Consider the following 26,646-nt stretch of genomic DNA (forward strand, 5'->3'; position numbering starts at 1 on the left):
TTTTTTTTTTTTTTTTTGGATTTTATATTTTTGTACAAATATAATTCCAATAATGTAACAATTTCTTTTTTGTAACTATTAGACTGTTTTTTATAGTTAAAAATACCAAAGCTTTGAAAAAAAATTAAGGTGTCAAAAAGAACTTTTTAAAAGGGACACCAGTGTCCCATCTGTATTAATGAGTTAAACGCTCAACACGGGTTTGTTTTCATTTCATAGCATTTTGGTAAATCAGATAGTTCTTATAAAAAGTAGAATTAATTCTGCCTACAAATTTTTTGTTTCGGAAAGTTTGCTGTCTAATTTTTTGGCAAAGTTTTTTATAAGCATTATTTATTTTTTCATTATTATTTTTTTCTTTTCAAATCAAATTAGCTGGAAGAAATTATAAATTTAAGAAGTTGAATAATTGCAGTTAATTGGCATGTCTTTAATACGTTAATCAGTAAAGCTAATCATGTAAAATAAGAGCCCCGTAAAAATCCCTACCAATATTTTCAATCCTTTTTAAGCCTAGTACCTCAGCTTTTTAATATCTAACGTAGAAACTGTTTCTTGAAATCGATTTTTGAACAAATTATATTGGTCACATTTCTGACTGAAAGCAATTTATTTCTGAAAAGTTTATGTTCTCTTTGCTTGTAATAAATAATCTATGCAATTTTCAATGTTACTGAAATCGAGTAATGTTTGACCACATAGAGCTCTATTTTCTGTGGTTGAATGTAAATATGCTTATAAAATATATTTTCTTGACCTATTTATTTATTTAAATATGAACATAATAGCTGTGAATCGAACTACTATGGAGTATCTTAAATTTGTAAGATGGATATCTCACAAGGAAAATTTACGAAAATTGCAGAAAATATTATATATCTGAGTATTTCCAAAAATTTATGTTTATTTCTATTTTTATTTTTACTGATAATTATTTATTTTTTGGTAGAGAAGCCAGAGTTTGCTTTATTCTTCGCTAGTCTATTCCTGTCTCCATGCATGAGTAAGTTTAAAGCCCGATACCACCCTGAAGTTTTCGAAAAATTGAATTTTCTTTTTTGCATATTTTGTATGTCTGTAGGGAGTAAAATAAAAATTTATTTTGTGAAATTCGGCCTTATGAAGTAGACCTGAAAAGAAGGGCCGGGATAACCTAGGCGGTAGGGCGTTGTGCTCGTGTTCGTGTGAACATGAGATCGAATCCCAGTGTATTAAATGATGATTGATGCACGTTAAATCTATCAGAGTCACAAAGTCCTCCAAGTTCCCAATACAAATCAATACCTCTAGAGGTACTGAATTGGAGATTGATCGTTCTCTGGTTTCAGGTCAAAAATTACGATTTGTGGATGAATGAATGGTGTATGATTGGGTGACATGCATTGGCTGAAGTTGTATTCTTGGTCATAGATGGCGCCACTGAAAAAAACGTACCCTCTACCTTAAAAAATTAGTTTGATTACAGGCAGGTTTACTGGTATTGGCAAGTGGCATAAGTAACAACAATAGCCCAGAAAATTTAAATGGCCGGTAGTATAACTTAGTAGCCACTTTTTTCTTAAACAAGACGGTGACTGATATTGATAGGAGCTTTTCATTCAATAGTCGCTCTTTTTTTTTTCTTTCTTTTTTTTGCATGAATTCAATTATATTTTTTAAAAAAATCATATTAGAAATAATCTACTGCTGTAAAAAGTTAATTCGACGATAAAAATGATATGAATATGTGACAAAATTTAGTTAAACATACTGACTTTAAAGGAATTTATTTAAAAATATTTGGGGAGGCAAAATACATTTAATGTATACATTATAACTTTGAAATACGTGAATTGTTAAAGATCTCTCTCCATATGAATCTTACCACCGCAAATTGATGGACTCTGAAGTGCAAAATTTTGAATGTACTCATCGGACATTTTAATGAAAATACGCTTTTCCAAAGTCTCTTGTATTCTGATGTACTTCTATCATAAAACAAGGGAAAAGTGACTGGTTGCTTGTTTAAGCCACCGTTTTTTTTTTTTTTTTTTTTTTTTTTTTTTTTTTTTTTTTAAAGTTGACTCGCTTGGTTATTTTTATGTCTATTATGAAGTGTTTACAGCTACCAATATGCACTACGTAACTATGCAACATATAGGAATTTACAATCTACAATCGCGTTTTCCATTCAAACATTATCCTTATTTTTAATTTTTATGCTGTTTTATCTTCTAATTTTGTTGAAAATTTCAATTAAATTGGCGTTATTCTTTTTTACAATTGTTAGAAAACAACTTACATTGCAGAGCCGCTAAATGCTAAATTCGTGAAAACGGACCTTGTAACTGCCTTAGGGGAATAGTAACTTTATTAAATCTCTTTTACACAGGAGATAATTTTTAATTTGGATTAACTATCTAAGTGTTTCTTTTTAAATTAACATTGTTTCTTTTTGTTGCTATGGTAATAAATATAAATTATAAAACCAATTTCGCTCCTTTTATCCTTTCAACAAAAGAAAAAATTGCTTAATCAATATCGCAGTTTTCAGATTTTATTAACTGATTTGATTGAAATTACTTAAAAACGCTTATACTAAATATATTTATTTTATTTATCGACCCTTACCTTTTTTTTTATTTTTAAACCCAAATGATTAGATTGAAAATACTAATGATTATAAATTGCTGTCCACTTTTATATTTAAATTAAATGATTATGTTTTTTTTTCTTGTTTTTTTAATCTGGTAATGGAAAAACTATTGCATTCTCGTATCGGATTTAATTTTATTTTACTTCTATTAAATTTCATACTAATCCTTCAAATATTGCATGTTCCAGAAATTAAAAATTCAATATATATTCATATTTATCGACTTCTGACTGTCTCCATTATAATAAATAATCATACTTACAGTAATTTTTCAAGTTTTTAATAATTAATATATTTATTCATACAAAACCACTTTATTCCCAATTGTTAAAATTAAAATGTATTGCTAAGAGCATGTAAAATCTCCATGTACAAATTTTACTCTTATGAGGAACACCTTCAAAAACAAGAAATACTAAAACAACTTATGATTAATTAATTTAAGAATTCAGTTACAATTTAGTGGAATTCTAACATAAAATCACACTCATTTTGGTGATTTCTTTGTTTTTAAATTTAAATTTTTGGCTTGGTTTTTAATTTAATTACAAATTTTCCTCTTGAGAAGATCTACATGTAAAAACAAGAAGTAACAAAACAACTTATAATTAATTACTTTAAGAGTTCATTAACAATTTATTGGAATTCTAAAATAAAATTTGCATTCATTTTGGTGACTTCTTTGTTTTTAAATTTAATTTTTGGCTTGGTTTTTAATTTAATTACTAATTTTCCTCTTAAGAAGATCAACATGTAAAAACAAGAAGTAACAAAGCAACTTGTAATTAATTAATTTAAGAATTCATTAACAATTTATTGGAATTCTAAAATAAAATTTGCATTCATTTTGGTGGCTTCTTTGTTTTTAAATTTAATTTTTGGTTTGGTTTTTAATTTAATTACTAATTTTCCTCTTAAGAAGATCAACATGCAAAAACAAGAAGTAACAAAACAACTTATAATTAATTAATTTAAAAATTTATTAACAATTTAGTTGAATTCTAAAGTAAAATTTGCACTCATTTTAGTGACTTTGGTTTTAAATATAATTTACAGCACACCTCTACTACTTAAAACTATATCTATGAAAAGAAATTGTTTGTATTTTTTGCCTGATTGTTTATATGGGGCTCTCTTAATCGCCCACTTAAAATTTTAATGTGTTACTTTCATTTCATAAAATTTCTTAAAACTGCAATTATTGTAACAAAACTTCGTTTGTTGTTAGCTAACTTAACTATTTCGCTTAATTGTTGAATTAATCGTCTTTACACGAATTAAATATTATTAGCTGCATTTTATTTCTTTTGAAACGTGTTCCTATCATTAACTAAAGCTGAAATTGAAGACATCATTCTTTTAATAAGACGAGAAAAAAGTGACTCAGTGAATTTAACTTTATTAACTTCTACTCCATTATGGTCTTGATTTCGAATAATTATTTCGTTAATATACCTTGGAACACAGAGTTTCCCGCAATTTTTCCACTAATAACCTCTTTCGAAAGAGGAAAATAATGATGACAAATGTTAATAGGAAAACATTCGGTCTTGTTGAAATTCCTTTTGTTCGAAAGATTTTTTTTTTTTTAATGTTTAGATCGCTGACTCAGTCTGCATGCAAAAATTTAAATTTTATGAATTCATTACTCATTAAAAAATTGTTTTGGTCATAGTCATTATTTAAGACAAAATAAAAAATAAGTTCGACAAGAATTACATCTTGCAACATTTGCGTACTGAATTCACAGTAAGATTATAATTCACTTCTGCACATAAGACCAACGTTACGAAACTGGCGCTCATTTTAATATCTTCCATACTTAATTTATATAGTTTACAAACCAGTAGGCTAAAACAAAATGGCTGTCTTTTTTTTTTATGAAGACTTAGTTATCTGTACATCTGACCATGATATGGTGATAGCTAATACGCAAAAGCTGTAAAACCATATTAAAGATCAAATACAAATAACCAACTAAATTTTTAAAAAATTGATTTTCTACGTCTGTAACGTCATAGTTTAAATCTGCATTGAAGAATTCGATTAAAATTAATTTTTAATCATCTATCGTTTTCATTTGGTCTTCAAACAAACCTAGAATTATTTTTTTTTTAAATTTTTTTTTTAACCCTCGACCCAATAAAGTATAGGAAAATGAATATGCCGAATACATTCTGTAAAATTCCGTAAAAAATATATTCTTATATTCTACAAAACTATAGATAATATTATAAAAAGATTCTATTTAAAAACGTATTACAGGAAAATACGGAAAACTTAATAAGCTAATTCAAATTTCCACAATCGAACAGTATTCAGTGATAATTTAATAACGTACGAAAACAGAAAGGTGCTAGTACTCCCCAGTCTTTTCATCGCTGCGGACCAGTCAACGTATGAAAATTTTACTGCGGAAGATGGGTGGACGTTGATTTTTTTATATTTTGGACGGCTTTGATTTAATAATTTTAAAAATAAGCATGCCTTCAAAGCAAAATACAGTTACATGTGCGGTCGGTACGGATCTTAGTTCTAAGTTTATCTCAGCTCTCAGTTAACCTCTCGCCCATAGAAGTTCGCACAAACCCGAGAGAAATACACCACGGTAAGCAAAATGGAAATAATTTAATGTACCTAGAGCAGTCCAGTACTATTTGATCCGCGGACTTGTACCGGTATTAATATAAAATATATTCTAATACTAAAAATATATTCGTCCTTTTTTCTCAGGACGAACAGGTTAAAAACTGCCATTTTTTTGAGGGGTTGCATGCTTGCCCTGCTAATGAAAGGCATAAATGCAACCTTTAAAGATGTTGTGCACAAAAAAAAAGAAAAAAAATTTCAATTTTAGCCCCTTACACAAATAAATAGCCCGAAAAGTAACATTTAGGTTTTTTCTTCCCCTACTTATTATTATCTTCTCTTTCCAGCATCCTAATTTTGTTCTTGACATTGAAAAACAGTTCTCACCTAAATAAGCATTTTTCGCATCAAGTTGCCAAAGATTGTCAAATGACAAAATATTTTGCTCTGCTGCTTGTGGGAGCTATATTTTATATTTAAGAATAAAAAAATGTTTCTTAATAGTATTTTTTAAAGATTTTCCACGTATTTTTTCTTTCATTACTCAAAAAACTTTTTTAATAACGTTAAACCCAATTATGTGAAAAAGCACATATATGCCCGTTTTTTCATGCCAGTTTTAGTGGTTAAATTTGTTAAGTAACTTTTTAATCATAATATTTTTTAACATCATACGCATTTTTTTCATTTGTGGTTTGTAAAAGAAACCTATTTCCTAATGCAAATATCAAACTTGTCTAAAAAACTCTTACAAAGATCGCTTTGCGCCCATCACAGTCCCTTTATTCCGTTATATGTTTGTTCCTGTGCTGACCGGCCTGTGTAGGGATTAGGGAACTGCCCTTGCATCAGAAAGGTTCTGAGTTCGAATCCCGAGCAAGGCATTGATGTTCTTTCCTTCTCTGTACAATCTGTCCTTACTGTGGGAGAAACGTTGGCCCACCTAATATGGTGCCACTGAAAGAGTGTCCAACAAATCTGCCCTTCAGGTGCCTGTATGACCTAGGTCATTATCCAGGTGGGCATTGGGGGAAAAAAATGTTTCTTCCTGTAAAAAGAGCAAAGCCTAAACTTTTGGTTAGGAATAATTTTATTTCTACGATGGGGAAGAGTGTTCTTATCTTAGACCGCATATACCTTAGACCAGTATCAGCATTTGCACCCCTGAATATATATCAATATATTTATATTTATGACCGTCGTTGAACAGCCGACCCAATTTTTGGGTTTACGATTGCTAATGTTGAACTCCGTAGTCTTGTAATTTTGAACCCAATCCAGAAGACGAGGGAACTCCTGGACCAGGGAGAAATTTGCCTTTGTTGAGGACTTTTTTTGGTGGAACTAACCCGCATTTGTGTTAAATGGAAGGGAAGACCTCCCACGGTTAACCTGACGGCAAGGGAACTCTAACCCATGATCCGTCTAGCACTGAGAATATTTTACGTCAGCACTGTAGTTAGCACTGCGACATCAACCAGCCATCGCTGGGATTCGAACCCGGTCACCTCGTTGGAAGGCGAACACTTTATCCCCCTCAGTCATCACTGCTCGCATTCAATATAGTATATATAGTTGGTACTCTTAACAACAGGAATTAATATCTGGTTTTTCAGGCATGTGCTAGATAATGTTTTTTTCTCTCTATAACTGCTGAGTATCTCTTTTTTTAACCAGGTCGGTTTAAAATTAAAACCCTATAAAACTAACCCCATAAAGGTATATTAAGTACCAAATCGTCATTCTCTTTAAAATTAAGAACAAAAATTTTTTTTCTTGAAAATTATTTTTTTATTAAAATAATTATTTTTGTTAGGCCTAATGAAAAAAAAAGTAATGTTTTTGTAAATTGAATCAATTTCAGTATAGTACCTTGAACCGGTCTAAGGTATGTATAAATGTTTGAAATATTTAAATAAAATATTTCTTAGTATTAATCTGATTTATTTTAGCTTGGTTGAAAACTAAGTTTTAATTGCGTAAATATCCGAATTCAATGAATTAACAAGTTTGCATGAAAAAAGCTCTAAATGTTTGTTTTTCAAGGAATTACCATCTATTGGTCCAAAGTACACCGACTAAGGTACAAAGTATTGTACTTTAAACCAATTTTTCTTACTTAAAAAAAAATTCTTAAGTGCATGTCAGAATTTGTCCTCAAAAAGTATTACGTACAAAATGTATTGGTATTTTTAAATTATAAGCATAAAAAGTTAAAATTGATCCTAGATATAACAGTCTCTCCTACTTATTTTATTCCAAAATTATCAGTTAAATTAACTTAACTATTTATGCTTAACGTTGTTTTAACTTTGAAACAAAGGATAACAAATAATATTCTAAACAAAATCTAAAACATTCAGTGAAATAATTTTTTTTCGCCATGATGTTGTAATTAAAATGCATTGATCTTTAATCGAACAGTTCTAGGATGTCATGGGCATCATATCTGACTGTTGCGTCAACGCATATCGTCTAACCAGTTCTCAATTATATTTCCCCGTTGTTTCGGTTTCGCAAGGTATGTACCTTGCTAATTAACACGGCACAAATAAAGGTATTGCATTTAAAAGCATGTTGAGCGATTTCCTAATGTTAGGCGAATCTCGAATTCCACTCTACTTTGATTATAAATTGCCAATGCATTCTTGCCATATCGCTGTTGAAATTGTGGTCTTCTTAATATTAATTGTATGAAAATTCAGTTTTCATTTATTTTATGAGAAATATGGTAAAATTCTGTTTTCTTTTTTTCTATGAAAAATATATTAAAGGTAGCTTTCATACTTTTAATATATTTTTCATATCATCATATCAGCAATTTATAATAATTTGTTACCTAAACTTTTTTTTTCCTTTAAAATTTAACTTCAAAGACAGCACATTTTTTTAAGCAAATGATTAGATAAACAACGAATCTTTATAATCGTTTTTTTATTTACTGATTTAAATTTTTGTTCTGGAATAAAATAAAAGCAAACTCTGGGAAAAAATTCTTTTACAGCAATAGTTTTTAAGTTGTGCCAAATTTGCGCCATATAATAAAAGTAGCTTTCATACTTTTAATATATTTTTCATATCTACAATAATCATATCAGCAATCTATAATAATTTGTTACCTAAACTTTTTTTTTCCTTTAAAATTTAACATCAAAGACTGCACATTTTTTTAAGCAAATTATTAGATAAATAGCGAATTTTTATAATCGTTTTTCTATTTACTGATTTAAACTTTTGTTCTGGAATAAAATAAAAACACATTTCAGAAAAACAATTATTTTACAGCAATAGTTTTTAAGTTGTGCCAAATTTGAAAAGTAATTTTACCGCATTTCTTATGAAAAATAAAAAAAAATATCAATGTAGAATTCCTATCCTATATTATTAGAATACTACAATCTTAATTTTAAAAAAAGTTAAGTATTCAAAAGTTAACAGGTTTTCAACGAAAATAATTTTAATATCCTAAATATATGCACAAAAACCTGCCATTAATTTGTTTTGTTTGATTGTTAAGTATCATCTTTCGAAACCTTTTTAGAATTTGTAAATTTTATACTCATCTGCTTGTAAGTTTCTTATGAATTTCATTTATTTATTTTGTTAAAACAGCTTTTTAAATTAATAATTTAAAATGCACAACTTGTACTCCCACTAGGGTATATCAATATACTTTAGTATTCCCTCTTGGGTATATCAAGCTACTTCCCTCTAAATTAAGCATAGAATTTTAGACTTACCATTTATTCAAGAAAAAAGGGGTAGCTTCAGAATCGATTTTAGTTATTATTTAACTTTAAAAACTTTTTTTTATGAATTATTTAGAAGAAAAAGTTATTTATTATTATTATCAACGAAAATAATAATTATTATTATTATTATAAAAGCACTATTATTTTGAATTCTGACTTATGTTACATTTTATCTTAACATTGTTATTAAGTTTATTTATTTATTTCATTTTTAATTAGCATGTTTAATTGAAGAGTTTTTCCAACTTTTATTGATACTTATGATATAAGAAGTTAAAAGGAATTTGTTGTCATTTTTTTAGTATTATAAATTATTTTTTGTAAAAGAAATTTGAAAAATTATGAAAATTAATACGACTAATTTTCTCCCACTCTGCAAATAATTATAAATGGAAATTCTGGAATATTTTGTTTATTATATTTTACACTCTTCGTTTTTGGTAGTAATGTTTAATTACAAATTAATATTGAGAATACTTAAAAACGGTAACAGGACAGATAAGAACGCTAAAATGTTTCCCCTACCATGTAAGCTCGTTATATTTTTTCCAAAAATAAATGTTAGAAAAATTATAACTTGAAATCCAAAAATAAACAACTTTCCTCCATTTTCTATTTTATTAATAAGAAGAAAGAAATGCTGGAATAATTACTTATTAAAATACTGAAATAATTAGAGTATGAAAAATAAAAACGATAAATATTTTTCATTATGTATAAAATTATAACTAAGTATCTTAAAAAAATTAAAAAGTGATAGAAGAAAACAATAATTTTTTTTTCAGTATTCATGTGATTGTAAATAAAAACACCCAAAACGATATGAGAAATAAAACGGATAAGCAAATAAACAAGTATAAGATCTATTTGTTTTTTCAACCATAAAATTTCATAATTTTTCCATGCATAAAACAAGTTGAAAACGATACACTAAAAACATTTTTTTAATTATGAAGTTATGATTAAAGATGTTGAAAAAAATATACTAGGTGACATGAAAACGATATTTTTTTATTATTATTATTATATATAAAACTCTAAATAATAATATTGCGAAAATTTTAATACGAGAAGTGAAAACGATAACTTTTTTTGTCATTATAAGAATAATTGTAAACGAATATGCGAACATTATTTTTCGAAATGGCAACTTCCTAACATGAAAACAATTGAGAGACTATTTTCCTATGCCATTTTGGCCTCTCATAATGAGTGAAAGCGAAAATCAGAGGGAGCGAGAACCTGTTCCAATTAATCTTCAGTTTCAAAACAAACCCGGACCACGTTGTTGTGCACTCCATCTACCCTGCGCATGCTTACTCCATTCAAACTCACTTCTCTAGATACCTGTTGGCCGCGCGCTTCACATTGACGACCCTGCCGCGGCCAAGCTTGCATGTTATTTTTTTTTATTCCATCGTTGAAAGCTGAAATAATATTGTTTGTGTATAGATAATAATTTAGTGCCTCATGTCGGATAGACTCTCAATTCTCCTTGAATCTTTGCATTGCAGGGGACGATTGTATGATCTCTTTAGTCAAATAGAAAAGGAATTCGAAGTGCTATACAGTGAAAATATCTCATGTAAGTAGTTTCGCACGTGTTTTGTTTTTATTTATTTTTGTTTATTTTCAAAATGTGTGCTGCACGACTCGATCAGGAGATCGAGTAGGTCTCCTGTTTCGTGTTTATTGATGGTATTTTTATTTCATTTCCCGGATGTCCGGGCTTTATCTATTTTTATGTCTTTTTTCCCGTCTCTTCTGGCATTTATTTCATTAAAATTTATGTGTGTTTCGTATTAAAATAAACGTTTATCACGATCTATATTTAATTAAGGAAAGGAAATGTTGTAAAGCATTTATTTTAATATTGAAACAGTGTAACTTTTTTTTTTCTTTTCTCAATATTTATTGAAATCCCTGTGCATTATTTCCGTCTTCTTAGTTTTTTTTTAAACAATCTATGTACAATATTTTATTTTAAAATAATATTGCTTAGCTTTGGTGTCGTTAAATAAATAAATTTATTTATTTTTTTAAAGAAATACCATAATATTAAGTTGGTATTTAATATTAATTCATCATTCGACAGATTATGGTCAATTAAGAATATATTTTATTTTTTAACCATCGTTGTAACTTACGTAATTTTGAGTTTACGGCTACTAATCTTCAACTCAGTAGCCTTGTAATTTTGAACCCAATCCAGAAGACAAAGGGACTCTTGGACCAAGTATTGGGAGAAATTCGCCTTCGGAGGACTTTTTGATTAAACTAACCCGCATTTGCGTTACATGGAAAGGAAAACCTCGCGGTTAGCCTGACGGAAGGGGGACTCTAACTCATGATCCGTCTACCACTGAGGATATTTTACATCAGCACTGTGAGCTGTGCGAGCCGGATGCAGAATTCATATCCACCAACCATCGCTGGGATTCGAACCCAGTTCACTTCATTGGAATTCGAACGCTCTATCCCCTGAGCCATCAGGGCTCAAATAAGAATATAATTATAAATGTATAAGTTGGAATATAGTCATAAATGTTTAAGTTGGAATATAGTAATAAAAGTATAAGTTGGAACTTTAATAGATGAGAAATGTAGTAATTTTGTCAGTAACGCACTCAAGAATGAAATTGCTACTCACAGGCAAGGCCAGACTCATAGAAAAAAGGACATGGTCAATTGTCCCCAAGCCCTATTGAACTTCCTCACTATAAAAGAAATGTTTTTGAATGAATTTTTTAAAAAAATGCTGAGAATTCCATTATAAATAAACAAAATGAATTATAATATGAAACCAGTTGACCTTTCCAATGAACAGAAAAATGAACTAATGAGACAAGTGATAATTAATATTTTAGAATGTTTAAGAAAATTGAAATACCGAAATCAAAGGGTAAAAACAGCAGTTTTGAGAAAGCTGCTACAGAAAATCGAAATATGTATGAAAATCTTTTTCACGTGGTTTCCATTGGTCAGAGAAAACCTTGAATTGTCAAATAACTAAATTTAGACAGAAAAAGTCAGGTAATATTAAATTTTCTTCCAAATCTTGCTACAAACATTAGAAGAAGAAAAAATAGATTAGCTTAATAATCGCTGTAACAATCAACAGCCAATGAGATTCAAAATAAATTTCACATCTTTTGTACTTCTAAATATAAGATTTCTAAATATAAATGCCACTGTTTTTTTTTTTTTTTTTTTAATTTTTAATCAAAAATGTAAATTTTTTTAAAAACGTCCTTACAACAATTTTTTGCTTCAAAATGTTTCTTAAATATAATAATATTTGTATGATTCATAAAAAACTTGAAATTTCCAAATCACAAATTCTTAAAAATTAAAAGCGCTTTAAAAAAAGATCTGAAAAATTATTTCTTTCATAAGGCACTTAATGCGAGAAAAGTAAAACGGTTAACCATCTTCTGGTTCTGAAAATGCCAAGAAGGTGATTTTTTTCGTATACCAAAAATGTGAATTTTTATTTTATTATTTTTTTTTTAATCATTTTTCCTGCAAAGTTCTAAAGAGAAAATGATTTAGGTTTAAGAAAGTTCTTTTACTCTAATGATAACATTATTTTACATAATAACATACATTATTTTTTAAAAAGATTATTTTCCCGTATAATGGAAATGTACAATTGAGTGACAATAGAAACTGTTATATATCTAAGTTTAGAACTTCAAATCTATGATAAGAACGTCAGGTGAATCTGTTCTTCAAATCGCTTTATCAATCCAACAGAATAGGGGGGGGGGAATAAACAGGGTTGACAAGACTAAAAATTCTCTCTCTTGCGCCCGGAAAGTGACATGAAAACCTTAGGACAAACTTTTAAATTGTACAACTTGGTGATTTAAATGATTAAACCGTTTCAAAAATTATTGTTTTACACCTTCAAACATGCACAGTTTACATATAGAAATGTTAATGTAAAAATTTTAAATAAATTACTTAAGTTGAAGGAAAGTTTCTGACAGGCCAGGAGAATCACATTTAGATAATTTTAAATTTTTTTAGGTTATTATAAATGAATAATCTTTTTTATATGCATTGAAAAATTTTGTCTTAAATAGTGAAAAAAAAGTTACAAACTTTATATCTGATGCTAATCTTGCGATATATTGTTTGAACATGACATTGTTAGATTTTTGTAGAATCACCAACTTGCTGTATAGTAATTTTGTTCATTTGGCTGATTTTTTTTTTTACTCACAACCTAAGTTAAAAATGATTCTAAATAACTTGTAAGGTAATGTTGGATATTTGTTGATTTTTGACCAGTGCTGATGTAAAAATATGCTCAGTGGTAGGCGAGTCGTGGGTTAGTCCCCTTGCCGCCAGGCTAACCGTGGGAGGTACTCGTGATCTTCCTCTCCATGTAACGCAAATGCAGGTTAGTTACATCAAAATGTCCTCCATTAAGGCAAAATTTCTCCCAATACTTAATTCAGGAGTTCCCTTGTCTTCTGGTTTGGGTTCAAAATTACAAGGCTACAAAATTGAACATTTGTAGTCGTAAACCCAAAATTGGGTCAACTGTTCGACGAACGATTATAAAATACCATATACTTTATTATAAATTTGTCTTTTTTTTTTTTTTTTTTTTTTTTTTTTTTTTTTTTTTTTTTTTTTGCTATTAAGTTAAGAAAATTGGGCAATTCTGATAGGAAATTGTCATTTTTCGCAGAAATATATACTCTAAAATTTTGCTAAAAATACAAAGAAAAAAAGGAATAAAAATTCAATTCTCAAATAGTGTGAAAATCTAGTTTTAACACTATTATAAAACACATATAATGAAAGCCTGACTAAGAAATGTCTAATGTCAAACTGAAATGCCTTTAAAAAGTCGATTTTTTTTTTTTTCCTTCAAAAATTCACTGGGAATCAAACGTCACAAATTTTCAGTCAATTAGACTAGATACTAACATATTTAAGATAATAACTAGTTAAATAGATTTTTAACTTAAAATTTGGATTAAGTCATTTTAAGCACACATTAAGCAAGCATCAGTTTAAAAGAATTTTCATTTTCTTTTATATTCGGTGACTAAACTTTAGATTTGATTAATCTTATATTTTTATAAAAAAGGCAAATCTCTCAACCCAATTCGAGAACTTTGATTCGGGTTTATTTTTTTATTTTATTTTTTTTAATAAAAATTTAAAATAATGACACATTGAAGAAATTCAAATGATAATATAATTTCTAAATTAAACTTGCTGATACTGTTCTATTATAAATTATATTTTATATTTATAACCATCGTTGAACAGTCGACCCAATTTTGCTTTTACGACTACCAATGTTCAACTCGATAGCCTTGTAATCTCGAACCCAATCCAGAAGACGCGAGAACTCCAGGATCAAACTAGCCTTCATGATGAACTTTTTTGTTGGAGCTAACCCGCATTTGCGTTACATGGAGAGGAAAACCTCTCACGGTTAGCCCAACGGCAAGAGGACTCTAACCCATGATCCGTCTACCACTGAGGATATTTTACGTCAGCACTGTGTCGGTACAAGCCGGGCGCTGAAATCGTATCGAACAGCCATCGCTGAGATTCGAACCCAGTTCACCTCATTAGAAGGCGAACGATCTATCCCCTGAGCCACCACGGCTCTCTAAATTAAGTGTGTTGATATTTCCCTTTTAAAAAAAACGTAAAGGTGTAGAGATGAGAGTGCGCTCTGGAATGTTGTCTCCCTCACTGGTTTTGCAATTAAATGAATTTGTATAATGTTTTTATTTTGCCATAATTGTTTTGTTTTGTTTTTCTTTTTTTAGCATTAAATTATTCTCTGAATTTAAATAAATGTGGAAAAACTAACTTTAAAGTAGTTTTTAAACCATATGCAGTTAATACAAAAGTTTATAGTGTACTTTTGAATGTTATGTTCTAGAAGTGTATGTATGCACACAAAATGTTGGAATGTTTAGCGTTCCCTCACAAAAAATTTGCTGCTATAACAGTCAAATAGGAGAATTATCTCCTTAAATAAGGGAATTATCTCAACAACAAAGAATAAACAACTCAACAATAAACAGTCAAATAGGGGAATTATCTCTTATCTGCTTAGTGTGATTTTTTTCCCTACAAGATAACTTACTTATTTCTCACCATTTTTTATTAAAAAAGAAATAAAAACTGAACAGTGGACTAACGCACCCTCAGAGTGTATATCTCATTGGTTACGTTGGTTCATGTAATGAAAATGTATTTAGAAACAAAATTGATGGATAAATATTATCCAATACAGTAATTTATTTTTTGTTTTTTTTCTTCAGCACTTAAATGAAAATTGCATTTTTATAGATTTATAGATTAATTAAGTAAGTTTTAAATTGTAAAAGAATTTAAAGATCATTCTTACCTCACATAATTATTTATAGATTTAAAAACATATTTTTGACAAGTTGATTTGCGTGATGAAACATGACATAATACACTGGTGGACAAAATTAAGACAACATCAGAATTGGACACAGTTTCAATGGGCTAATGTTCTCTTCACCGATGAGTCCAGATTCAGTCTACAACCTGATACTGGACGGTTATTGATATGGAGGGAACCTGGAACCCGATACCATCCCAGCAACATTATCGAAAGGGACCATTATGCTGGTGGAGGACTCATGGTTTGGGCAGGGATCATGCAAGATACCCGCACACCGCTCCATGTGTTTGACAATAGTACCGTGAATGCCGAGAGGTACAGGCAGGAGGTCCTAGAGCCCTATGTGCGTCTTTTCAGGGGCGCTGTTGGCCCTGAGTTCATTTTTATGGACGACAATGCGCGCCTGAATGCTATTGAATATGCTTGGGATGCTCTTGGGAGAGCTATTGCGATGCGATGCTCCCCCAGAAGCATTATGGAGTTAAAAATTGCTCTGGTGGAAGAATGAGAGTTTCTTTCACAAGTCCTCCTTAACTCCCTTATTAACAGCATGCATACTCGTTGTGCAAGCTGTCTGTCTGTCAGGGGTAACCATACACCATACTAAAGGCAACACACACTGTACAAGCCTCACTTTTATTGTCATCTTTTATCCTTAAGTTCAGACACCATTGGATTTATTGGCAATAGGTCTTGCCAGTAAGTGGCACTTTCATTTTTGTTTTGCATACTTTATTATCATGAATAAGCTATATCCATACCAAATTTCATTTATTTATATTCAGTATTTTTTAGATATTTAGGAAAATATCTTCCATCTCTTAGTTTTGTCCACCAGTGTAATTTAAAACATCTTATAATAAATTAAACTAATCAAAAGGCATATCAAACAGTACCTTGTCAAAGCCTGATATTTCCTGAACTAGGCCCAAGAAAAATTAGAAATATAACACCTCCATGCACTATTATTTATCAATATTTGTTGGACATAAAAAAATAATTTTATCACCATTGGCATTTCAGCACACAAATTTAATTCATTATAAACACAACATTAAAAATCTCAATGCCTGTAAAAATTTTGATTATAATCACAATTTCTTAAAAAGTATAATTTAAATATTTGATTAAATATAATCTTTTTTTTAATAAAAAATACGCGTAAAGTTTTTTTTTTTTTTAATTTTTAGAAGTGTAGATACAAAATATTCTGTTTAAAGATTATGTTTAAAACGTCATTTTTTCCCAGTTACCTTTAAAGGTAATATTCTAAATTTTGTTCCAGTTTACAAAAATTGAAAAGTAGCATTTTTGACAAATTTAAAGGTGAATAAAGCTAGTGTAGCATAATTTTTGTAAATGTAATTAATAAAATGCTTATTTGTAGACAAGTTAAATTTAAAATAATTTTTATGAAATATTCGTGAGCCTTTGTTTCTTGAAATTTTGTTATTCTTCATTTCAGACATGTGTAAATCGCATGTTTTTTTTTAAAAAATGTATTGGGATGACTTTTTTATTTCTGAAAAAAAATATAAATAAATTTAAAGAGGTAATCATCATTAACAATATATAATCGTATAACTCGATAAAATAACTGGAATAATTCTCGTAAGAAAGATTCTATGAATTATCTTGATGGTCTATTTTACCTCAGTTTTTAGTGGACCCACGCACGCCATGTTCTGGTTTTCACGAAAAAACACATAATATTTTCTCCTTACATAAATTTAAATAGCTACCTTTATTCTTAAATTTAAAATCCAACCTTGTAAATTTAATTTTTTTGCTCTTTACTTTCTTATAAAAACAAATTTTAAGAAGTAAAGTAATAAAGTTCAAAAAATAATAAAAATAATATGGTTGGAATAAAAATAACACGCTTGAATGAACACAATAAAAGTCTCTTTCTCTCCGTATACATTGGTCTGGAATTGAAACAATGTATCACCTAAATTAATTTCTTTAAATAATCTGCGTTCATGTAATTAATGACCCTCTTGAAATGAATTCTCAGGAGCAAAACAGATCAATAATTTTGCCATGCGGAACAAATTGTAACACTGATGCAATATATATTAAAGATTGTGTGCCATTTTAACATTACATTGCGGATGCCTGCGATTTGATTGGTTTTACCAATAAAGAATTTTTGACTTAGCCTTTGGTTTAATTTATCATTATCTAACATAGAGGCATGTTGTAAAAAAAAAACATATATATTGCGAGTGTATATTAAATGCATTGATGTTACAGCATTTTAATTCCTTAACTTTTTTTTTCAAAGCCCTCTTAAAAATTGTGTTGTTTGTTTTTCATTAAAGAAAATTTTTATTTTATTTATTGAATAAGAAACTTTGAATAAGCCTAAGATCCCTTCTTTCAGGTATACTATCATAATTAGCCATGAATAAATTAAGATCGTGTTTCATTTCGTTTTGATCTTTTCCGTTTCATTAGAATTATTGTAATTTTCGTCAAAATAATTTACAGGCTCTACGCCAATTATTCCAAACTTGCTGATGTTTGGATCAAATGCTAATTTGTGAATAATTTTTCAATTCAATGTACATAGTTTTGAGAATATAACAATGTAAACATATAAAAAGAAAAAAGAGATTAACGAAGAAAATTAATAATAAATAACGAAGAAAATAATGATAAGTTTTATTTACTGCGCATGAGCTGAAGTACTAAGTTAAAAATATAGAGAAAACACGGAAAAAGATATTAAAAAAATTTTAAAGGTGAAGAAAATTATTTAAAAAAATATTTGTTTTAAAAAAATATTCTCAAATTTTTAAATTTTTACATTTAAAAAATGAAAAATATTAAAAAAAATATTTGTTTTAAAAAAATATTCTCAAATTTAAAAAATTTTTAAATTTAAAAAATAAAAAAAATGGAAAATAAAATAAAGAAAAGATATAATCTCATCATCAGCTCACGAGATTATATCTGGAAAAAATTTTGTTTTCTTATATAGTATTAATATAGCCAAAGCAAAACACATCGATAGAAGAATATGAGGAGAATCCCCCCCCCCCCAAAAAAATTGAAACGAAAATAGAACTTATTGAGCGAAAAATTTAAAACAAAAATAAATAAAAAAAAAAAGCAAAATAAAGCAATCAAGCAAAAATAGAATAGTATGTATTCAAGAAAATACAGAATAAAACTCAAAACGTAATATATAAAGCGAGTAACGAATTTAAATGTACTTACACTTACAGGCATTTTTCAAAAATGATTTAAAGATGTTTTCGTAGCAAGTTTGCCGGATTACAAAATATGAAAATAGAAGTTTAAATAGAGGTAATAGTAATATCATATTCTATTACTTGTAATAGAAATATATTTTAAATTCATAATGTTATCAAATACAGGTATTGGGTCGAACTCGCTTTCATGGAGAACTTATTGAGCGAAACTTATCCGCATTTGCTTGACATGAAGGTGTAAATCACGAAATTCTCCCACGCATGGCCGTACTTAGGGGTGGGCGACCGCACAGGGCCGCCAAAAATTGCAGACTGATTAATAGATTTATTCGAAGTATCAAATTTCATTGATAATAAATGTTTTATTCATAGAATCAAGAAATATTTAATAAATAAAGAAACGAAATATTTATTTTTTAAGAGCTTAAATGTAGGTAAGAATGAAACTTTTAAATTATAATTTTTCATTATTCATTTCATATCATTTTCTTCTTTAAATGTGCTCGCTCATTGTAGTATGTTATATAATTTGCAGTTTTATTATCAGTAAATATATTTCAGTTATATGCGTTTAATTTTATACACATTTATTTCGATAGAAGTAATTTTAAAACTTATTAAATATATACTTGTAAATACGGAATAAAGACTTGTTCGGCCAAGAATAATTTATTTTTGAAAAGGTTTTCTGTTCTAAATTATTTTATTTTTATTCAACAATAGTTGGTTCTCTGATTTGGCAGTGTTTTTAGTTTGATAAAAAAAATAATTATAGCTGACATTTATTCAGTTATTAGTTTGAAATAAGTAAATAATAATATCAACCTTTTTATTATTTGTGGTATTAAGAATTTTAGTTGCAGTATTATTGTTAAATAATATCAAGCATTATTTATACATTTTGTCAGATCGTTAAACGCGATAATAATGTTGAAAAAAATCTAATTGGAATTTTTTAAAAAGTCCAACATTTAATGGAAACTTTGTTAAGCAAAACATGATTTTTACTAATCATGATATAATGCCCTAATGTTTCACCCAGGGCCGCTAAAACCCTAAGCATGCCCCTGCTCCCACGAAAATAGGGAATTCTTATCCCTGATCCGTCTTCTTCTGTTGATATATTTTAACCCATTCTAAGCCAAGCATAGAAATTTTCATAAAATGTGGTATTATTTTCTTTCAAATATGGTTAAATTACATTTAAGACAGAAAAAATGTTCCGTGCATGAAAAATATTTTATTTAAGATATAAAATGATGCGTGCCGTATACGCACCATTAGCCAAATCAGTAGACAAATTATTTTTTGAGCACTATTTTTTTTTTATGAAATTTGTTTTATTATTATTTTCTTTACAGAGCTTGCTACTTTAATCTATCATAAAAACCTATGATTAATCTCAAATGGAATAGTTATATATTTTCAAAAGTCGAATTTGTTAATTAACCGTTTCAAGTTTTAAATATAAAAAAATTAAAAAAAACTAGAGCAGTCAATTGAAATACTAATATTTTATCGATATCTTCAAAACCTTTTACAATAATAGAAAAATATACGTCCCACAGACAGTGTTAATAAAAAAATATTTGTGGAAATGGTGCTTTTGTGCAACGTCGGCCGAAGATGGATTAAGTACTGGCAGTTTTGGAATCGACAACGATCGCCTTGATGCGAGTTATTCTGTCAGCGTTCTCCCTATGCGTATGATTCCAGTAAATGCGTCCTCTTTTCCCTTTTTGTAAAAATAAACCACCATCCCTTAAAAACACTGCCTTTTTATTCATATTCCATTTCGAAAAAAATAATTCACTGTTTCACAATATTAACACAATTCACAATAATTACACGCTTTCAAAATTATCTGTAATGGGAGGTTGTATATCTGTTTAATTCTGATTACTATTAATATTTACTTTGTTATTCTCAACTGGTTAAATTTTTATAACTATCTTTTTTCGGGGGAATATTAATTATTTTTTTTAAGTGATTTTAAATTTTAAAACTATTTTTCTAACAAATGCCCTTTATAAATGTTTTTTTTTTTTTGTCACAATTTTCAGCTTAAATTATAGAAAAAAGCTTTCAAGCTCTTTATCAATTAATCATTTTTATTAGCTTACTTTTTTCGGGAAAAAATATACACAAAGATTGCTTTTTAGCATTATTTTTATAATCTAAAAATGTTTCGCTTATTTTGATTTTGAGAACAAATTATTTTTTGAAATGTACACTTAGAATATCATAAGAGGATAATTTAAAACTTTTTGTGGATAAAATTCATTTATTACATAATATTCCGCATTTTGATTAGATTTTTACATTGTTAAGTGAGTGTCCATTTAAAACCCATTTGTTAAATGAGTACCCTTTTTTATTCCTCAGAGCTTTTTTATTCCTATTCAGAACTCTGTCTATGCTATTAAAATTAATAATTAAACAGCGTATTACGATATAAGTTTGCTATATTAAATAAAATGCTATATTAAATAAATCACTAAAATCAGTTCTGATATTTTAGAAATAATTCTGCAAATTTATCGTATAGTATATATGTAATGACGTAAAAAAATTTAGTGGCATGAGTTATTTCCATTAATCATGCTATGTTCCAAAGTGTTAAACGTAAAAATAACCAAGAATGTTTTGTTGTCGCTAATTGCTTAATTTGCCAAATTTCTCAAGAAAAGTAGTTCTAAATACATTCTTTAGATGAGAAAATTCTTTCATTCGGAGTTGGTATTCCTAACAATTTCAATTTATGACACAAAACAATACAGCCAGAAGCGAATTTCGCTCTTTGAATGACAGATCCCTAATGGAATTGTGACCTTTTTTTTTTTAACTGGTATTGAGTGCTCAGTTAACTCATCGCTAAAAATATTTCAAATATTTTTTTTTTATTGATTTTCTTCTAAATTATTGATTTGCTTCTCTATTCGGAATATCTATATTTGTATAATTATTGATCTTAAGAAGTCGAGCAGAGTGGTTCTTTAAATACAATAGCAGATTAAATTGTTTCAGTTCTATGAAAAAATTATTTCTTTTTTATTGTCTGGGGTTTTATACTAATTCGTTCTATTGTAATAATATTTATTATGTATAATTACAAATTTATATAGTGAGTTTGATATAACCTTCGAAAATACCGGGTATTTTGTCCATAAGGGAAGTCTCAAATAGGGTCATCTCTCTCCCTTCGCATATAACTGATATTTTAAAAAATAAAAAAACCTTTGTAAGGAAAAAATTTGATTTTAATATTGAAGTGGTCTTCTGTAAGAACATTTTTTTTTCTAAAAATAAAAACAAAAAAATAATTTCTGGTTAGAAATTGTATTTTTCAAAAAAAAGAAAAAGAAAGGAATAGAAATGATCAATTATCGCTTTCTTTAAAAAGAATTGTAAATAGTTATAGTTTTGTCAATCTTTTAAAAAATTTTCACCATTTAATCATTGAAGCAGCTCTATTGTAAAAAATAATCCGATTTGTATATGACTGGACTGTTAATTTTTAACATAAAAATTATCAATTTTGATACATTTAAATACAAAATTTGACTTATTCTTAATGATAATTTTCTTTTACATTTTATTTGCAAAGTATATTTGAATGAAATTTTTCAAAGTATTTTATTTTATAACGGCTGTTGTGCCACCGACCCTATTCAAAGTTTATGACTCTCAATATTTAACTCGGTAGCTTTGTAATTTTGAACCCTACCCAGAGTAGAACTCCAGGAGCAAACATTGTACAAACTAGCCTTCGTGAAGGACTTTTTGATGGAACTAAACCATCAAAACATTTGCGTTACATGGAGAGTAAAAACCGTGAAAACCTCCCATGGTTAGTTAGGCGGCATGGGGATTCTAACCACTGAGGATATTTTACGTCAGCACTGTGGTCGGTGCGAGCCGGGTAACCTTTATAACTTAGATCTGATGATCGGATTATCGCATTCCAACATGCAATCTTATAGTTCAAAGAGCTGACTTAAATATGGTCATTAACTTAGTGCTAAATAATTGATTTAAGTTACGAAATCAGACACTCAAACGTATTTTCCATGAAAAAACTTACCTTTCTCCTACAGATTTGCATTTTTGACCATCAAAATATGGAAATATCAGTAGTCTAAAAAATATTTATATGTCCATAGAAAAATATGGTCGCAATAGTTAAGTAATGGAAGCAGTCGAAAGTTAATTTCATGTTAATTTCACGTTTTGCGTTTTTCGCCATACGCACCCATAGACTATGGCCATACCTCAAAAAAAGTTTTAAGCTTATTCTTTTTCTTTTTGCACTCAGTTATAAAAATCGTTTATGCAAAGATAACTTCTTGTAAAAAATAATTTTCAATAATTACCTATTATTTTGCTTAATAATGGTCGCTAAAAACAGTATAATTTAAGTAAAGAAAACTAAAATTTGAACGAAATTAGTCTACTAGTTTCTGAGATGTAAAATTACATATAGTCGTATTAAAAAAAAATTTAAGTTCTCAAAGACTATTTGATCGATTTCATTCACATTTTGAACTGTGCTATTTAAAATTGCATAGTTTAAAGTTATCTCAAAATCCGTATACCTTACGATTTAAAGCGTTTAATATTATTGCAAAACAGGTTTTCGCTTTGGATTCGCTTAACAAGTTTCCTAGTTAATTTTCGCATTGTTCAGAGCAAAGGGAAAACAATCATGTTAATGACTTTTGGTGTTATGATCGTATTTGCTCATGTTGGGACTCATATCTCGGGATCGTAATATCAGTTGTGACATAATTAATTAGTCCATACAATATTTTAGGTTACGAAAAGACACAAAAGTATCCTTCCTCTAAATAAAAAATTTTTTTTCTTTTTTTTTTACCCTCAAAATATAGGGTTATCTGACTTTTTCTGTCCCAGTTTCGTATTTCGACATAAATCGTTTTTCTAAATGTTTATTTCTCAAGAAGTATTCGGCCAATTCAACTCAAATATTGGATTAAATTGGTGTAAAAAAATTGAACCCTTAACAATTCAAAATTTTTCGATCGTAAGCTTATTAAATAATAAAAAATTATTTTTTTACAATAATTTTTGGATAAACAAATTTTTAAAAATTGTGAGCAAAAAGTTTTGAGTGACCGTCTGAACTGAGGTTCACTATATTTCTTCTAATCCTTCTACACATGAAGAGTTTTCCAGTGTCCTACACACTCTATTTGGTGACCCTGTACTATTAGAATAAGAAACTCATTCACACGTAGATGGCAGCACCACAGAGCTGCTTAACTAAGAAATGTCAAGTATTTCCCATGTATCACGCTAGATTGCATTGATTAATCCACATTCCACGTCTCATTTGCCAAAACACAATTCAACCACAACCTAACTCCAATGTCCAGTTAAATTTCGGTTTTAAAATCATACTAGTTATAGTTGGTTACCAAACCATATAGTTATGTATTCTCTGTTTTTAACAATGCTGGTTGCAAACAGTGAAGGTAAAGAAATATTCCCTACCGTAAACTTTACGGTTAATTGGACGGGCAAACTGATGCCCATTATTTTGCCGTTATTTTAGAATATAATATGATATCCTATAATTTTTCTTCGTTAATAGATATTCCTTTTTTTTTTAAATTAAATGCTCACTATTTTCAAATAAAACAACAATCCATACTATGAAAGCGATTGCTTAAATTGAGTACTCTAGATTAAAAATACAAATATTGCAAATAAATTCTATTTAGAAAATAAAATATAAATTTAGTTATTAAATGAAAAGATATTTATATTTTAAAAAAAAATTTCAAGAGTAGCAACTAAGTAATCAGATGAATATTGGTTTTTGCTTCAATCATTAGAATCCCCATCCCGAGATCTTAACGATAACTCTTATCAGTTTTTTTCCTCTTACTTAATGTTTAAAAACGGGGATTTTTTTTTTTTTTTAACTAGCGTTTAAAAATATTTCTACGAGTTCATCGAAATACATCGCTAAGATATTGATGCTTGATTATTATTTATCAGTGTCTATGAAATTATCATCTCTAAAATCAATTTAAGAATCTTAGACGGTGCATCTCAAAATCTGTCATATCAACACTTCAGACGTTGAAGATAATCGTTAACAACCTGTAATGTGAGACAAATATGTGTTCAAAAAATTGACGCATATAATAGCTCTAAGAATTGTAATATCAGAAATCAATTTTATTATTTGATATACTGAGGGTTACTTTGGATTCAGCAGATTTAATGCAGATTGATAGTAAGATAAACTTTAAAAATGTATATATATATGTGTGAAAAATAATATTAACTATTTATATTCCCTTGTTTTTGTTTTATATATATATATATATATATATATATATAANAACACCTAACGGCATGAGTTCTCAAATGAATGATGGGCTTGTATACACTGCCCTTCATATAGTTTACGGGTCCTGCGCTTGATTTTATGGTTATTGGTGGGCTGTTGCGACTGTTACTTTGCATAAATCAGTTGTTCCTTAGCACTTGTTTAACAGTGTGTATATAAGGGACAATGGTGTCCTTTCTGGGTCAAAGGGTTAAAGACTGGATGAATTGAAAGTAAAAAACATGTATATATAAAACTATAATAGGTACTAAACGCAGTGTTTCATAATTTAGAAAAACTATTTCTTTTAAAATTTAAAAATGAATTTAAAACAATTACTGGATTCTGAAACTTTCAATACTTTTTAAATATTCTTCAAATTATTCGAGACATATTAAAACTTTACAACTTTAACTTAAGTATTGAAAAAAATCTTTTCAGAAGAGCAAAATTTCATAAGTATTTTGAGTAAATTAAATTTATAAAAGCTAGCAGAAATGATAAACAGAAGTATTAACTGACATAGGCATGGAAATTTTAAATAAAATGCAGGGAGTTACTTTCCTTACATACATTTTATAAAAAAAAATACTATTAAATTTAAAATCGTATATATATATATATATATTTCTGTGTTGAACGTGCTTTTCTTGATTTAACATATCACAGGGATAATCTATACCTATATTTCCAAAAATAATCTACTATTTTAAAAAGTAAAGGGGAAAGATATAGAAATGTACGGTTTGCAGTGTTCTGCTTAGGAAACCAGAGATTTATTTTCGCCAAATTTTAAAATTGATTTCAAAGTTTCCCATTACATACTATTAATTTTGTCTTGAGAATGTGCACCTCGTTACTGCTACTAAAGGTATTTGTTTTGTAAACATTGTTTTACAGTTATTCTCACTGTGGCGTGTCTTGTTGGCGAACTTAGTTACAAATTTTGTAACTTAGTAAGCGGAAAATTCTAGTTTCCAAAGTAGAACGTAGCGAACCGTACATTTAAAAAAAAAAAAAAATTGATTTTATCCTTTCTTTTTTTTTTCTTCAAATTATCGGTTATTGTTGACACACCCAGTATAAAGATAATTTTACTTCACTGTCCCCTTAAGTAAACATAAAAATTCCATAAAATGTCGAGTCCTTTGTTTAGTGACCTTCTAAAGATGCATCTTAACCTCAAATGAATACATTTGAAAAAATGTGTTTTTCTTTTAAATCTCGCACCAATGAAGATTTTGCGGATTTTTAGACCTCAGTTGTAACATAAAGTATTCAGACAAGATTTATTTTGGTAATTTTCCTGTTGATTTCACAACTTGAATTTAGAATATACAAACTGTGATAAAAATTATAAAAATAAGTAAATAAAAAATTACGAATGCGCCAATGTGCAGTGCGACACTAAATATTGATTTCGCTCTAAGTAATAATCATAATGGTGATATCGCTCTAATTATTAATTTCACGTTCAAATATTTAATCTTAATGACTTGAGTGGTTGACCTTAAATATATGACACTTAAGTTTTAACTACAAATTCATAAAAAAGTGCATTTTCTCTGAATAAATATTGTTCAAATAGTTTAATCATGAATTTGGTCAAAATTTTATTTCTCTTTGTTAATTTTACTTTTTGCATATTTCGTCACATCTGTTAAATTTTTGAA

At 28.3% G+C, this 26,646-nt stretch overlaps 1 protein-coding gene across 3 annotated transcripts in view; it reads left to right on the top strand.

Moving 5' to 3' along the window:
• The window catches only part of LOC107440563 (WD repeat domain 37), a 114,324-nt gene that overhangs the window by 54,618 nt on the left and 33,060 nt on the right, over positions 1-26,646 (top strand). For all 3 annotated transcript variants that reach the window (XM_071178611.1, XM_071178612.1, XM_071178613.1), the window contains exon 4: positions 10,491-10,561. In XM_071178611.1, the coding sequence (XP_071034712.1) occupies positions 10,491-10,561 (71 nt within the window). The remainder of the gene's footprint in view (positions 1-10,490; positions 10,562-26,646) is intronic.

The sequence above is a fragment of the Parasteatoda tepidariorum genome, chromosome 3, assembly GCF_043381705.1.
Source record: "Parasteatoda tepidariorum isolate YZ-2023 chromosome 3, CAS_Ptep_4.0, whole genome shotgun sequence".
In the NCBI taxonomy this organism is placed as follows: Eukaryota; Metazoa; Arthropoda; class Arachnida; order Araneae; family Theridiidae; genus Parasteatoda; species Parasteatoda tepidariorum.